Source organism: Bidens hawaiensis, unplaced genomic scaffold, assembly GCF_021521415.1.
Source record: "Bidens hawaiensis isolate Kalapana, Puna unplaced genomic scaffold, B.hawaiensis_p1.1 tig00007427_1, whole genome shotgun sequence".
NCBI lineage: Eukaryota > Viridiplantae > Streptophyta > Magnoliopsida > Asterales > Asteraceae > Bidens > Bidens hawaiensis.
In genome coordinates this window covers 148835-166771 of record NW_027491518.1, presented here as the reverse complement: position 1 = coordinate 166771, position 17937 = coordinate 148835, and the positions used below count along the sequence as shown (strand labels likewise).

General features: G+C 32.0%; 1 protein-coding gene across 1 annotated transcript; it reads left to right on the top strand.

The window, feature by feature from the left end:
* The first annotated feature begins 1580 nt into the window (after positions 1-1580).
* On the top strand, positions 1581-2791 carry LOC143635274 (uncharacterized). Its single transcript, XM_077103148.1, has 3 exons — positions 1581-1943; positions 2254-2290; positions 2484-2791. The coding sequence occupies exons 1-3, from the start codon at positions 1581-1583 to the stop codon at positions 2789-2791; spliced, it is 708 nt and encodes a 235-aa protein (XP_076959263.1).
* The last annotated feature ends 15146 nt before the right edge of the window (positions 2792-17937 follow it).

Below are 17937 nucleotides of genomic sequence, written 5' to 3'. Positions count from 1 at the left end.
TTCTTTCATGGTTTCGGTTAAGACATCAAAACAAAGATTTTAACCGTAGAAATTCGTTTTTGACTCTTTTAACTTCTTTCTTGGACCAAGATCCCTTGTGTAACTTGTATACATCACTTGATCATGCAAGAATCGGTTTCATCTCGGGTTTTCACCCATTTTTCATTTGAAACCTCATTTTCTTGTAAATGACTCGAGAAAAGAAGATGAACACGACTATAATCCGATCTTTACCTCGGTTTCTTGGTATAAATCAAAGGGAAGTTGGATGAATGTTTGAAGGGTTGAGAGAATTGGGGAGTTGGGATGATAGAAAAAAAAAATGGAAGCCAAGGGGGAAACCCCTTGGTCCGATCGGTGTAATAAGGAGGGTGGGGTGAGGCCCACACCTCCAATCTTGGCCACAAGTTCAGATTACGCAATCTGGATAATGTTTTGGATAATCTGGTTCAGTTCGTTTTTCGGTTAAAGGTTTAATTCGGCTTAAAACGAGGCCAAAACGGTCGTTTTTCGGCTTAAAAATGAAATTTATATAAAACTGATTTAAAAACTTTAAAAACTTAAACCATGACATTTATTGACTTAACACATCATATTGTCGGTAATTGTGCATCTTTTTCGGCTTGATCGATCACCTCTTGATTGGTTTGGTATTAAAGGTTTCGTTTAACGTACCGACGTACCATTAAATCGAAAACTCTTTTCTGTGCTTTAATTCACTTATCCCGAAGCTTTAATACTTCGTAAACATCACTAAACATTATATATTTCGTCTATAATGTAATCTCCGATTCATTCGGGTTTCGATAACCGTCAATCGGTTAACCATACTTCCAATACGATTAACGGTATAATCGAGTATAATTCGTACCGTGAATCATACATACTCGTATATACACATTATAATTCATATATTCAGTATTAAATAACACGTAAATAGTATATACCGGCTAGGGTATACCTGAATTTGCCGGAATCGTTACAGGAACCGAGGCTAAGGGGTTTTGCAATCGGTAGAGTTCATGCTGTTCCACCAAAATTCAACGAGGCTTACTATATAAGAATATTATTAAATAAGGTTAAAGGTCCTGAATGTTTTGAAGACATTCGAACAGTTGATGGAGTTGTGTTTGAAACTTTTCGAGATGCATGTTACAAAAGAGGTCTTTTAGATGATGATAAGGAATACATAGAAGCAATTGAAGAATCAAGTCATACTTCTACCGGATATTATTTAAGGAATTTATTTGCTACGATGTTAATTACTTATAGTTTATCTAGACCTCATTTTGTTTGGGAAAGTACTTGGCAACTTTTAGTTGACGGTATACTATACAAACAACAAAAAGATCAAAACAACCCTGTTACGATTTATGTTTTTTGTAATGTTTTCAATTATGCCAAATATGCAATATCAATAAATATTTATTATATATTAATTTAAGTAGCTTCTTAAATTATTTTCAAGGTTGATTCTTAATGAAGAGTAGCTAAAAAACTTAGCACTCATGGAAATTGAAAATTTTTTAATTTGCAACAACTCCAGTCTTAGAAGACATCAACAAATGCCTTTTCCATATATGGAAACAATTTCAAGAGCAACTAATTCGTTGATGTTGGAAGAGCTTTCATATGATACCGAGACCATGAATAACGAATTTAATAATCTATTTGATTCGTTAACTGATGAACAGAGAGGTGTTTATAATGAAATAATGAATGCTTTGGTTGATAAAAAAGGTAGCGTGTTTTTTGTTTATTGTTATGGTGGTACTGGAAAAATATATTTATGGAAGACCATATCTGCATCAATAAGGTCAAAGGGAGAAGTCGTGTTGAATGTTGCTTCAAGTGGTATAGCTTATTTGCTTTTGAAGGGTAGAAGAACAACACATTCCAGATTTTTAATACCCATTAATTTGACCGAAGATTCCATTTGTCCGGTAATATTGCAACCTACTTTCCGTTACTTTTAATATGAATCCTTTTTTTTATTATATATGGTTTTATTTGTTATTCGAAAAAAATTTTACTTTAAAATATCTTACGTTATATATATATATATATATATATATATATATATATATATATATATATATATATATATATTCTTTTTCTTATAATTAGGTTAAAGGAAATACCGAAGTCTATGAATTATTGAAAAAGACAAGCTTAATAATTTGGGATGAAGCACCAATGATTCATAAGCATGCTTTCGAAGCTTTGGACATAACTTTAAACGATGTTATGAAGGGTGATTCTGCAAATACTTCCGAAGCACTTTTTGGAGGTAATGTTGTTGTTTTTGGTGGTGATTTTTGGCAAATTTTGCCCGTTGTAACGAACGATACCAGAAATGAATGTGTCAATGCTTGCATCAATTATTCTTATATCTGGTCAAACTGTAAGGTTCTTAAACTAACTAAGAACATGAGGATCTTCAAACGTTGAAAACATCAAATAGTTTGCTGATTGGTTGTTAGACATAAGTCAAGGAAGGTTGGGTGGTCCAAATGACGGAGAGCCGGTTATTGATATTCCAGACGATCTCTTGATATTGAACTCAGTTGATCCGATTGGTGATTTAATAAGCTTTGTATATCCTAATATATTAGATAGATTCAACGAACTTACTTACTTTCAAGATCGCGCACTGCTTGCACCTTTGAATGAGGTGGTTCAAGAAATTAACGAACGTATGTTAACCCTCTTTCCTGGTGAGGAAGTCGAGTATCTAAGTTCCGACAGTTTAGCTGAATGTGAAGACGTTTCAGACGCTGTTGATCCATAGTTGTACTTCCCTGATTTGTTAAATGATTTAATGATGTCAAGAATGCCTAATCATATATTGGTTCTTAAAGTTGGTGTCCCATCATGCTATTAAGGAATATTAATCATAAAAAGGGTTTGTGCAATGGAACACGCCTTCAAGTCGTTAGTCTCGGTAGACGTGTAATTGAAGCTAAAGTTGTCTCCGGTACGAATATAGGATATCGCACTTTAATTAGTCGAGTAAGCCTTACACCAACTGATAAGAAACTTCCTTTCAAATTAAAAAGAAGATAGTTTCCTATTTCCGTATGTTTTGCCATGACAATCAACAAAAGTCAAGGTCAATCATTGTCAAGAGTTGGATTGTATCTTAAGATCCCGTATTTTCCTATGGTCAGCTTTATGTGGCTTTGTCAAGAGTGAAGAGTCGAGATGGTATTAAGTTAGTGATACTCGACAAAGAATCAAAGCTTACAAATAAAACAACAAATGTTGTGTACAAGGAGATTTTTGAAAACGTAGAATGATAAATAGTAAATTTGTCATGTATTTGAATTGTTCTATTCTACACTTATAGTTATCAGGCAACTTTTTTTGTTTTATACTTTTTTTTATGTAGTTCTAAAACGTTTTGTATTTTTTTTTCTTATCATATCTTAAAAATTGTTATTAAGTTATAAATAAATATTTAATGTTAATATATACAAAATAAAAATTGTTATTCAATTTTAAGTTAAAGTATTTAAAATAGTAAATATAATATCTAATAAAATATTACAAATATAGGGTAACTATACACATCATATACTTATTAGATAGATATAATCATTTAGATCTTTGGAAAACTAAACCGTCACTTCGTTTTTATATTTTATAATTATCAATTTAATTCATCATCATCATCTTCTTCTTTTACACTCTAAAGTTTTTCATAACAAAATTAATTGCTAAAAATGTCTACCATTGTCAATTGTAAGTTTTCTAGGGTTTTACGTAAGTATGAATTCCTGTTTAGCGATTTCCTCATGATACACAAAGATAACATTGGACCGTGATGATGTTTAATAACCTCCTTAAACATCAGATTCATGAGATTGGTGTTCGGAAACTTTCTCCATGTATAGAGGAAACCAATCTCATTAATCTTTTACATCATTACCTTGATGATCTTCACCAAGATGTTTTACCATTTGAACATGTTAGGGATTGGTTTTTTTATCCTAATAAAAACAAAGTTTTTATCAAGTTTGAGAATGACCAGTATAAAAATTTGAATCCTAAACAACTATTGTCATGTGATGATTTGTTCCTTTTGAGAGAGCTAGATATGTTGAAGTTACCTAATCATAGAAAAGAAATTGCACATCTTGAATTGGAAAGGGAGGTGGGTTTGAAGGTTAAATGGTTAGCCGAATGTACAAACTATGAAAGTGATTATGATGGTTATCCGAAAAGTTTGTTGTCCGATGATGAAGGAGAATGTAATATATTAATGCTTTAGTTAATGTTGATAGATTTAATAAAAGAAGTATATTGCCAACATCTTTTTAGACCAACTAATAATTATATTTATGAAGTTTAGATTGTAGGTTGTATATAACAACTTTGTAATGCTTATATGTTAGTAGTAATTATTAAACATGTTATGTTAAGTTTAATTTAATTGAATATTGTGTTGTTTTTATAACTTTTCAGGTGTTTAGGAAATGAGAGTTTGTGTTGGTATAACTTTTGAATACTTTGATGATGTTTTAACATCAAAGAACATGGTTAGTGTTTTTGTTAATGTCTTTTGGTGGTTTTGTTTAAATTAAGTTATTGTAATTTTGAAGTTTGAATCTTAAGACAATGTAATTTTATAATACTTTTGTAACAAATATGAACAAGTAGTATATTAACTTAAACGTATGTTTAAATTGATTTTTTGTAGTGACATGTTATTCCATCCGCGTGTCATGCGGGTCTATACCCTAGTTGTTATATATAAACTTACAATAAAAATAAGTAAATCTAATGAAATCACAAGATCCATCATTGAAATATAATGAATCACTTCTCTTTTCCCCCTCTTTTAAATCTTTTCCCTGTTGCAACAAGGCCAACAAAAATGAAAGCTTTGTGAGATCAAAGTCCATGGATTTCTTCATGACCGGAAATCATTCCATTCCCACTCATGAATCTTTTTTGTATTGCAACAAACCGGTAATAATCAATTTGATTACCCTTAAAATGTCGACTTAGTGTCCTTACATATTTGGTCGGCATTGGGGTAGAAGATGATGAAGTTGGCGACCGTTACCAGCTTGACGAGGAGGAATACGACATTTAAGCAACAACAACAGATGCAGAATCACTGACATGAAAGCATGATACACAAGTTTTAACGGCGAAGTAAGCTCTATGATTCAACATTTGATAAAAAGTGTGAGAAAAAGAATAAATCCATGAAGTGAAGATGATGTAACTTGAAAAAGGTTTGAAGGAGTGTGGAGAAAGAGATAGTATAGAGAAAGAGATTAACTTTTGTTTTCTTTTTAGCTGATGTAATCTTTTAAACGAAGGTACAATGCTCATTTGAAAAAAAAGGCCAAGAGATCAAGTTTAACCCTTGTTAGTAGAAAAATAAAAGGAAAATTGTGACAATATATGAACCAAGGACATTTTTAGTACTTGATGAAGTTAAAGGATACAATCTATAAGTAACACCAAATATAAATGGCGGAAAATGTAATTTACCTTTTCAAAGATAAATTTTGTCGGTTAATCGTTATCTTAACATGCATTTAAAACACGCCTTTTCTAAAATGATGTTTTCCTTTACTACTTATACTAATGATCTCCGACCTGTTTCTATATATCTTTCCTCTTTTCTCTTTCACTCTCTAAATCTCTCTCTTTACATCATGGATAGAAAAAACACTCTTGTTCTAGTGCTTATCGGTGTCATTGTCACCACTGCTAGAGGAGGTCAAGCTCAAACAAGTTCTCCGATGAAGGCTTCATTACTGAACGCCACGACTCCTGTTGCTTCACCTATGAGGACTATGTCAACACCTGAGCATGTTATTGTCTTTAATATGTGTATAGCGTTGATGTTAATTTCCATACATGATCTGTTTCAACATGTTCAACTGTACAACATAATAATATGAATATAATCGTTCGTAATTATATACATAATTGTCAGTTATTTTACACATATGGTGAATAATTGCATATATAACTGTACTTTATTGTAAACACGCGATGCATAATTACATAGACTTCATACGCTTTGCATAAAAAAAGAGTTGGTTATTAGTATAGGAATCGTCTCACTCACAAACACATGATCAAACAATTCAATTTATATAAAAACTTAAAATCCTGATTTATTTTTTTAATCTTAAAAAGTAAAATTAAATAAAAATAGTATAATATTCATTTTTAATAGTTTTTCACTTCAATTAACTAACTAATTGGGCACTGTTCTATAAAGTTGTCCCTTATCAATTCGCACGTCTTTTATAAATTTCAGAATAAATATACGGTGAATATCCTGGCGACACGCATATGTGTAAGCTACCATTTGATTGTGGTTTTCTTTTCTTTTCAACTTTTTACATGCCTATACATGTGTATATCGTTAACATGTGCATCATCAATGACATCAATGACATTAAATAACATGTTTCTAAGTCTTACTTACCTATAGTTATCATGAATGCCATCAATATATGCATTATGTTATATAACAATTATAACTAAAATATACAAAAGTAGGTACAAATATTTGTAAACTAATTAATAAATATTCGAGTCAACCCTTAGCCAAACTCGAGCTTAGAAAAATACTCACGAGCAAGAGCTTGAGGTTGAAAAACTACTCATGAGCCAAAGCTCGAGTCAGATGATATCAAGCTTGAAACACTAATCACAAGCCATGCTCAAGCCTAGACAAGCTCGAGCTCAGCTCGTTTACACCTCTAACATGAACTTTATTTAATTCACTTATAGGTTATAAGTTATAACCATTTCAATTGTATAACTATAATTTATTTTTCTATCCTTCAGTGTCACGCATGTCACAATACTTCATTAGATCATTCACATATTATCCCTCATGTTATATGAGGGAGATGCTTATAATGTAAGAATTGATTTAAGGTGTTGTGAGTGAATGGGAGAGAAAATGCAATGATTTTTTTGTATATTTGAAAAGTTACTGTTAACGACAATTAATTTTTTACTACTTTCTGAAAATGGTTGTTAGTGGAGAGAGATAAAATGTAATAATAAAAGTATAGAAAAATATTATTTAATTGAAAACGACAAAGAAAAGAAGATAATGATTTTTAGTGTAATTATTTGTAACATCCCGAAAATTCTAAAATAATATTATTTAAATTGGTGGGAAAGTTTACTCGGGTTAGTGGTGAAATAATAAAATACAGTAGGAGTTATTATGAGTCGGGCTTGTGTTGGGTTAACTAATATGGGTAATGAACTTGGATTAGAAAGGGAGGAAGATGGACCATGGGCTCAAGCCCATGACCCATAATATATAAACCATAATTATGCTTTAATCCATTCATTTTCATTCCATTCCATACACCACCCAAAACACACACTTAGCTCTCTCTCACCATACTTTCTCTCTCTAGCCGAAACCAAGAAGAATCAATTTCCATCCCGTGGTAATGATAGCATGATATTGTAGCGATTTAAACCCGTTAGATCAGGTCGTAAAACGACGAGTCGACACCTTAAACCGTTAAAGTTATGAGATCCAGATGGAATCGGGTATAAACCGATCAAATATGAGCTTAAGGATCACCCTAGCTCAGATCTGGATCAAATGGAACGAAAAACGGTTAAAACGGTGGTGAAATAAGCGAGATCTCGCTTTTCCTGCAAGATCCCGTTTTTCCGACAATAGCGGCGCCGGAAAAGTCAGGTATGAGGTAACATGTCAGAGAATGTTTCTGACCTAACCCTAGTTCGTTAGCGGAGACTTAACGAATTGGGAAGCAATTCGTTATGCCCATTCGTTATGAGAAGGTAACGAATTAGAAAAACTTCGCTGAGTAATTCGTCAAGCCCATTCCTTAAGGGAAATAACGAATTAGCAGCAGTTCGTTATGATCATTCGTTAAGGCCAGTTCGTTATATTGAGATAACGAATCAAGTGATTCGTTACTCATCCAGTTCGTTATGATAAGGTAACTAATCAAGTGGTTCGTTACTCGCCAATTCGCTATATTCAGATAACGAATCAGGCTATATTCTGACTAACAAATTAAGTTTGAAAGAATGGCAGAAAGGTCCCTGGACTTAGAAAGAATGATTTAATTACAAAGAAGCCCTTGAACTTTTTAAGTTAGAAAATTAATTAACGACTTAAAGTTCTAATGGAAAATGTGTTAAGACAGTTAATGGAAATAAAATTTTTCCAAGCTGACCTGGCAGCTCGACCCCCAGCCAGGGGCTCTGCTCCTTGGACCCTTCTAGGGGCTGCCGCCCCTAGAACCCCGCTGTCAGGGGCGCTGCCCCCGGACCCCCATTCGTTGAGGGTTATAAATAAACTAGAGACACGTTATGGGTAGCGTTAGATAATTGATACGTGTAATTGTTATACAGCTAGTCGTGCACAGCTCAAGAAAGGAATAACCATAAACGGTGAACGTAACCGCATTCAGGTGAGTTTCTAGCCTCATTTCCTTGTTATGTTTTTGGGGCTGTGTGCATACTCTATGTGAAGTGTGAATACACTTACCTTAAGTGGTAACTGTATGCTATAATGATTGATGTGATAGTAAGTATTATGTTATGAACGAATGTTTGTCGGTGCGTGAACGATCTTCGGATATTGCACGTACTGCCAATGGGAATGATCTCTAAGTGGTTATTAATGTGCGTATATGTTATTATGTTACTTGGTTAATAGTTAATATTCAAATGATGTAATGATAGAAAGTGTGTTGTAGACAAGCAGAGGTAGAGTGTGATAGAAGTGGTAATGGTCTAGTAAGGGTGTTAGTGGCAAGACGATAGTACGTGGTAGGGCAAGCCTATACATGTCTTCGTTATTAAAGTGACCTGACGTGAGTGCGTGGTAGGGTAAGCCTATACGTGCTTTCGTTACTAAGTGGTATAACGTGAGTGCGTGGGAGGGCAAGCCTCTATGTGCTTCCGTAAAACAAGTGGCTATGACGTAGGGGACATGTAGGTGGTTAAGCGGTAAGGTGAAAAGGTTAAACAGTGGAATATGTGTCTTCGGACCCGTATATAATTGCATGTAATGGTTGTATGATAAGTTGCTTGATTAACTAGAACTCACTCAGCGTAGCTGACTTTTAGTATGCACGCAGGTATTTATGTTTTACAAGCTGGCATGAGGATGGCACGTGGCATGGACTGACGGCTGGCATCTGAAGATGGAAGAAATGATGCTTTAAATATGATGTTTATGTTATGATCTAAAGATAAGTTGTACTGTTTTGTAAGGAATAATTGAAGTTTTATTTATTTCGCGAAAGTTTTAGTAAACTCTGATTTATAGAACTGTGTTTATGAGTAAATCCGACGCTAATGTAAGGCACCGGTAACGAGGCCTTACATTATTGATTTATAGATAGAGAACAGAATGTGAATGCCCTTAGACCATGGCACATTAATTCCTTTATAGGCTTTTGTTATGTCACATACAATTCTCATTTAACATAAGTCACGGTTGTAAATGGATCGAACCGAACCGAACTGCACGAGACCTTATCCTCGTTTGTCCGTTAAGCTTTTTTCGAACAAACAAACGGTTCACGAATACTCTACCGAACAAAAATTCGTATTTGTGTTCGTCTATTAAGGAATTAAGTTTGCCGTATCCGTTTGTGTTCATTCGTTATTATTTTAAACAGACGGTAATTGACAAAGAAACACTAACATACCCTAATGGACGCTAACGGAAAAACAAACGCATGAACACTAATGGACAAATGAGCACTAATAGACACTAATGAACATTAATGGAGAAACATACATAACAAACACTAATTAACATTGATGGATAAACTTACATAACAAACACTAATGAACATTAATGGACATACATACATAAACGACTCTAATGAACAAAAGAACATAGACGATTAGCATTTGTTTTATTTTTAACTTGGTTTATATATGAAGCCATGAGGGATGGGTAATATGGTAAAAAACCAACTAAATAAAGCATATTAATTGCAAAATGTTATACATTACCAGACGGAAGGACATAAGCAAACCTAAGGTGCGGAAGTTACCGGACGAGTGTTACCGGACATTCACGAACACTATTGAATGAACGTGACCTTTATTCGCGTTCACCTGTTAAGCTTACCGAATATAATTTTTTTGTTCATGTCCGGTCTGCTTATTAAACAGATAAACATAAACAAACTTTTTACCAAACAGACGGCCGGACATCTGTTGGTTCCTTTACAACACTATAAGTCACACATTTAACCTTAATTAATCCATCAATCTAGAATATACCACACATGACACATTTTTTTATTTACTGTAGATTAAATTGTAGACGACATAAGCTAGTCCATTGCACACTAGTTCCACTAAACTTCTCCCTTGCTTAAATCATGTCACATTTTAGTTAAAATATATTAGTTAGTTTGGCCCATAATACACGCGTTATATTGTTATAATATTTGGCCCACAATATTGGCCAATCAAAATTATAATTAACTTCAATGATTCATAACGCCCCTAAAATTTGATCATTACAAAATAAAAACCTTTATCCCCAATTATATCATCGGAGAGATGTAACTCTAAAAAACTCTTATCCTTTAAAACTTGGTATTACAAAAAAACTCTTATCCCTTAATACTTTGAGTTTTCTTTTGATCTTCCTCTCATCTACTGTGTTAGTGCCCATGGTTTTTATTGGCATTGTTATGTGTTTCCTCTTCATATGCCCATAGTTTGGCATTGTAGCCTATCACGCTCACACAAGGTGGAGTGTAGTCACAAGAGTACTACGTGAAAAAGTTGTTTCGAACAAGATTAGATGGAAAATTTTATAGGGTTGTAGTTCGACCAGCTATGTTGTACTGGGCCGATTGCTAGATCATCAAGAAAATACAATGGTGAAAGCTAGGCCTAACAGATATAAGGATGTTTAGGTTCATGTGCAAGAACGCAAGGTTGAACCAAATAAGTAAAGAAGATTTAGTATTACAAAAAAACTATCATCCCTTAATAATTTGGGTTTTCTTTTGATCTTCCTCTCATCTTTGTGTTAGTGCCCATGGTTTTTATTGGCATTATTATGTGTTTCCTCTTCATATGCCAAGACCATGTCAATCTTCCCTTCTTATCTTATTTGAGATACAAGTCACTCTAGTTTTTGATAAATCTTCTTTATTGTTTCAATTCAATACGCTACAATTCTTTTGTTGGCTATTTTTATAATATGTTCTTTATTTTTTTGTATGAGTATTGGACCAGCGGCTTATAAACGAGCTTTTGAGTTTTTGGACCAGACTCTTTGGGCTGAACTCATGTTGACTTAAGGAGCTTGTGGGCTTGAAGAGGATGTTGTTGAGCCAGCCTGAAGTTTTTATGACATAACACCATTCTGGGCCTCACGTGTAATTGGGCTTTGGAATTGGTTGATGTCTATATAAAAAAATGTTGATAACAGATTCAACACGCATATTTCTTCAATGTGTTTTTTGCTCTCTCACTTTCATAGTTCTCTGTTATAACAATCTAGGGTTAGATTCATTCTGTTAGTGATCAGTAGTCTTAGATTGTTAGGAGTCCTTTTTTTATTATGATCAGTGAGTCAGTAGTCTTAGATTGTTAGGAGTCCTTTTTTATTATGATCACTGTGTTGATTATTATTAAGTTTTTTGTAAGAACTTGATCTCGTGTTATAGTCAAGATCTTGGGTTTGCAATTAATAAAGAAGAAGTGTATTTCTGGCATCCATTTTTAATATTCTTATATGGTGGGTTGTAACTTGGAAGTGGACTCTAATTGAGTAATTGACCATAACATTTCATCCTTCTTTTGTGAACTATGAAACGATTCTATAGGATAAAAGTATAATACTAGGAACAATTTTTAAGGCTTAATACTTGATTAAGGATTATAATTAATAATTTTTATATAATTATGAAGCTTTCATATCTGAATCTAGTCCGACTAATTTGTTCGGTTTGACCAGTGAATCGATAAAGCGCCCGGTTCAGCGTCTAGTCCATTTACGAAAACAATGAGTAATTATAATCATCCATTTACTTGATGCTATCAAACAAGTTCAAGCATATGCAAAATAGCTTAATGAGACGTGCACCCGAAAATAACACCACAAGTTTCAAGAAAAAAACTTGATATAGAAACAAATGTGAGTGCTATTTTATCGGTGCCCTTCATCCAAAATCCAAGATCCAGGCAGCTCATTAGGTAATGTTTAGTGTACATGAATAAGAGGCGTAATGGAATGAACCTTTGCAAAGTAATAAAAAAAAAGTGTTTGGTTGGTCAATGGATGAAATTACCTATTAACTAGGCTATTTCATTCTCTTAAAAAGACCCAAATTTTTTTCAATCCACTCTCCTTTTTTTTTTCTGTATTTCATTCTCGCTTTCACCATACATCACCTCCATCGTGAGTGCTATTTTATCGGTGCCCTTCATCCAAAATCCAAGATCCAGGAAGCTCATTAGGTAATGTTTAGTGTACATGAATAAGAGGCGTAATGGAATGAACCTTTGCAAAGTAATAAAAAAAAGTGTTTGGTTGGTCAATGGATGAAATTACATATTAACCAGTCTATTTCATTCTCTTAAAAAGACCCAAATTTTTTTCAATCCACTCTCCTTTTTTTTTCTCTATTTCATTCTCGCTTTCACCATACATCACCTCCGTCACCCCCACCACAACCGAACTCCGCCATCCATCACCAGCACCACCGTCACCACCACCGCCACCCACCACTACCACCGCTTCCCAACCAACGACCACCATCGACACCACCCACCACCACCACCACAACCGCCAAACTCCACCACACGGCCACCACCCATCACTTAATATATATATATATACATATATATATATATACATATATATATATATATATATATATATATATATATATATATATATATATATATTAATGTGGGTTAATCTCTCTCTTAGGATCCTGACCAATATCTTGAGTGATATCTTGGTGCCCTGTATCCTTAACAGGTTCGGAATCCTGAACCTTATATTATTTGTATTAACAAATATGCTTGCATGTTATTCATCTAATAACAGCCTGTAACGGCTAGTAGACCTGATCTTGCTAATACTTCGGAAGCCTAGTTGAAATGCACGTGGGAGAGAAGAAAAAGTCCTGCAACGGTCATGTGGCTAGAGTTTCGAGATAATATGATAGTTTGTTTTCTATTTTTCAATATAAGGAGGCTAATGGGAATGAAGTAGGACACAACTTTCTGCACCCACTACTTATACTTATGTGCTTAAAAATCGTTTTCATGTAGTTTTCGAGTTGTAATAACCTTTTTATCATTAATAAATCTTAGGCAAAGGATAACTTTCCCCTCCAGAGGTTTTTTTTTCGAGGATCCTCACATGGATATAAGGTTTTTCCTCGCTATATTGTGTGCCAACCCTTTACTTTATCACATTCATTCACCGTCTACTTGAAGAACACTCTACCTCACTTATCAGATTTGTTCATGAAGTTGTTTTGGCAATTTTTGACCAAAACACACACACACACACACACACACACACATATATATATATAAAGGATCAGAATAATGTGAGAACTATTTGAAAATTGAGAACCATGAGAATCATTTTGGACCACAAAAAACGCAAAAATGAAAAAAAAAATCATAAAACTAAAAAAACGCAAAAATGAAAAAAGTAAAAAAACCAAAATTCTTATTTATCATCCCGGTTTCATAAAAAAAAACGCATCGGTTTAGCTAAATTGTACATATATATATATAATATGTACATACTTGTTTTTTATACACATATTTGCAATTTAAGGTTAATGATTATGTACATATGTGTACATTACGTAACTAGAGATTAAACGTACACATTTGTATAATACGAAGTTATTTTTTAATGAAGTCGGAACGAAATATAAGAGTTTGGTTTTTTTTTTACTTTTTTAAAAATTTTTGTTTTTTAGTTTTATAATTTTTTTAAATATTTTTTAAAGGTTTTTTAGTGGTCCAAAATGGTTCTCAATTTCAAATGATTCTCTTAGAATCCTAAGGATCCTAAGAGAACTTTTTAGAAATTGAGAACTTTGAAAACTATTTTAAGCAAAAAAAAAAACTCCTTTAAAAGATTATAAAAAAAATATAAAACAAAAAAAACTAAAATTTTTAAAAAGTAAAAAAACCAAAAAATTTTATTTTTCATCTCCGTTTCATAAACAAAAACCATAATTATACACATATGCATTTTTTTATTTAATACCGATTTACATAATGTACACATATGTACATTATCATTTATCTTAATTGTACATATGTGTATAAAGTATAACTTGTATAAAATTAAAAAGTACGTATTATATATATATGTATAATTTTGCTAAACCGATATTTTTTTTATTATTTTATGAACTCGGGATGAAAAATATAAAAAATTGGTTTTTTATACTTTTTTTATTTTCTTGCTTTTTTTTTGTTTTATATATATTTTTATTTTTTTGTGGTCTAAAATGGTTTTCAAAGTTCTCAATTTCAAAATAGTTCTCAGATGATCCCAATCATATATATATATATATATATATATATATATATATATATATATATATATATATATATATGGGTGGGTTAAGGTAAAAGAGAGTTTTTTAGAAAGAGTAAAAATGGATCTAAACTTTTAGATCTAGGGTGTTAGTGGTTGAGATTAATACGTTTCAAAATACCAAATAGTTACCTAAGATAAAGGAGTTATGCTACATAATTCCCTAGATAGGCTTACATAGTTTCTAACTTTAAATTTTATGTGATTACAACTTGTTGTGGGTAGAAATTTCAAGGATCCTAATAGACATGATCCTCAGTGAGTTTTGTTATTAGCCATCATTATTCTTTTACTCTTGACTTGGTCTTGCAGGCAACGGTCGGCAATTAATATTCAGCTGAAGACTCGGTCAAATAATTAAGGATAAGGGGCGTTGAAGGTGATTACAAGCGTTTAATGATGAAGATATGCAAACCGTAACCTCTCTAGGATCCTCGCTAGAGCAATTAATGTTCATTTTTGTTTATTACTACTTGTTTTAACCATTGTAACTATAAATATAAGTTGAATTGATCATAATATAACACATATACACACCCGTATACATTCTTTTGTACTCATAGCAGTGATCAAACACTTACAACACTTGTATTCACCTATTTTACTTAATATAATTGTCACACCCCAACCTACAACAGAAATGCTGGGACGTAACTGATTGATCACAACTCTCATGGTACTATCATGCGATATTTGAAATTATAATATCTATTAAATTAAATTCAAATAAAACCAAAAATATTCAATACAAAATCCATCATTCAAATAAGTCAAACAAAACAATTATATTAACGATTACAAGTCTTGTTTATTTTCTCTATCTTGAAAATCCTAAGTTTTCTTCCAATCTTGTTTGAACACCACATCACACGAAGATCTGCATATGCGTTAAAAATACAATAGATTTGTCAACACGAGGTTGAGTGAGTAGCACACAAGATATGGTGTATATATAATAATAGATAAAAATGCAACAATGTCAAATGAGATAAGCAATTTAACCAATAAGCAAGTAAATGAGCTGTCAATAAGCACGATGCCAGATAAACTGGACGATGGCTATTACGACGGTCGTATGATCATACTGTTCTGAGATTATGCTGGAACTCTCCGAATGCGATTCAAATATAGCACATAAGCATATAACACATATGGTATAAATCGTTAAACACATGTGACAAGCAGTTTCAATTTGCGTATTAGATAATAGGAAAACATATAGTAACACATGCGTCCCCAAAACGGTAAAAATAAGTGTAAAGGGGGAATGCGATACTCATCTGATCGGATGAACGAAATATAAGTGATGATGTGAGAAAGATAAATCCTTAGGGATATACCGTCAAGGATTCCTAGTTAAATAATGGTAATAAGATTAATAATAAAGATATAGCATGATTTAATAAATTAAGATTTCGATATGATTAGTTATGTTTGAGATTATAACATTATTGATTGAACAATTGATTTTCATAATCATTATTATTGCGAATATTATTGATTATCATTTATAAGAAACATTACTTTTTATTATTTATAAAATCATCATTTGTTATTCTTAATAAATACATAATTAATTACTTAAATAATTTAAACAATTAAGATATAGGATATTCCTATAATAATAATAATAATAATAATAATAATATCTAAATAAATAAAATAACTATAATAATGTGTAGATAATTAAATATAGTATGTAGTATGCTATAAATAAATGTTTTGTTTAAATCTTTTAAGGAAAATCTATTTAATACGTTATTAAATAGATTTTCCTTAAAAGATTTAAACAAAACATTTATTTATAGCATACTACATACTATATTTAATTATCTACACATTATTATAGTTATTTTATTTATTTAGATATTATTATTATTATTATTATTATAAGAATATCCTATATCTTAATTGTTTAAATTATGTAAGTAATTAATTATGTATTTATCAAGAATAATAAATGATGATTTCATAAATAATAAAAAGTAATGTTTCTTATAAATGATAATCAATAATATTCGCAATAATAATGATTTTGGAAATCAATCCTTCAATCAATAATATTGTAATCTCCAAAATAACTCAAACCACATCGAAATCTTCATTTATTAAATCATGTTATATCTTTATAATTAATCTTATTACCATTATTTAAATAGGAATCCTTGACTGTATATCCCGAATGATTTATCTTTCTCACATCATCACTTATATTTCGTTCATCCGATCAAGTGAGTATTACATTCCCCTTTTTACACTTATTTTACCGTTTTGGGGACGTATATGTTACTATATATTTTCCTATTATCTAATACGCAAATTGCAACTATTTGTCACGTGTGTTTAACGATTTATACCTTATGTGTTATATGCTTATGTGCTCTATTTGAATCGCATCCGGAGAGGTCCAGCATAATCTCAGAAAAATATGATCATACGACTGTCGAAATAGCCATCGTCCAGTTTATCTGGCATCGCGCTTATTGCCAGCGCATTTACTTGCTTATTGGTTGAATTGCTTATCTCATTTAACACTGCTGCATTTTTATCTATTATAATATATACACCAAATCTGGTGTGCTACTCACTCAACCTCGTGTTGATAAATCTATTTCATTTTTAACGCATATGCAAGTCATCTTGTGATGTGATGTTCAAACAAGATTGGAAGAAAACATAGGATTTGCAAGATAGAGAAAATAAATAAGACTTTTAATCTTTGATATAATTGTTTTGTTTGACTTATTTGAATGATGGATTTTGTATTGAATATTTTTGGTTTTATTTGAATTTAATTTAATAGATATTATAATTTCAAATACTGCATGCATGATAGTAACTTGAGAGTTGTGAGCACTCAGTTCACGCCCCGCAATTTCCGTCGTTGGTTGAGGTGTGAAAGATTGGTTTCAGAATCGAAGGTTTAAGATATGTCGTTAGTGGTGCCTTAGTAACATGCTTAGGAGCCCTAAACGTGCTTATTTGTTTACCTGATGTGTAATATTTTATTGTTTACAACTTATGTAATTACTTGCTAGATTAAGTACCTATTTAACTGTTTAAATAATAATTGTTTATTTTTATTGTCCTGCACACACAACTCCAAAGCTATGCTTCACCTTCAAAATATGTTTACAACACCGAGACTATGTCTCATTCTCAAAATATTTTACGACTCCTTTATTTAATGTTAGTTAATTGTTTTTCATTATTGGAAAATTCCTTGAGAATTTCCTAGCTTTGTTTTTGCTCTTTTTCACTTAAAACTAGAGAGTGTGACAGAATTCCCGCCATAATGGAAATTGTCATGCGACCGACACTTTAATCGTTTAACG

Bases quoted from the DNA above. Each gene is read 5' to 3' on its own strand.
- LOC143635274 (XM_077103148.1), top strand. From the start codon at position 1,581: ATGGAAACAATTTCAAGAGCAACTAATTCGTTGATGTTGGAAGAGCTT. The intron at 1,944-2,253 runs GTAATATTGCAA...GATGTTATGAAG, and splicing joins CCGAAGATTCCATTTGTCCG to GGTGATTCTGCAAATACTTC. The intron at 2,291-2,483 runs GTAATGTTGTTG...ATTGGTTGTTAG, and splicing joins TTCCGAAGCACTTTTTGGAG to ACATAAGTCAAGGAAGGTTG.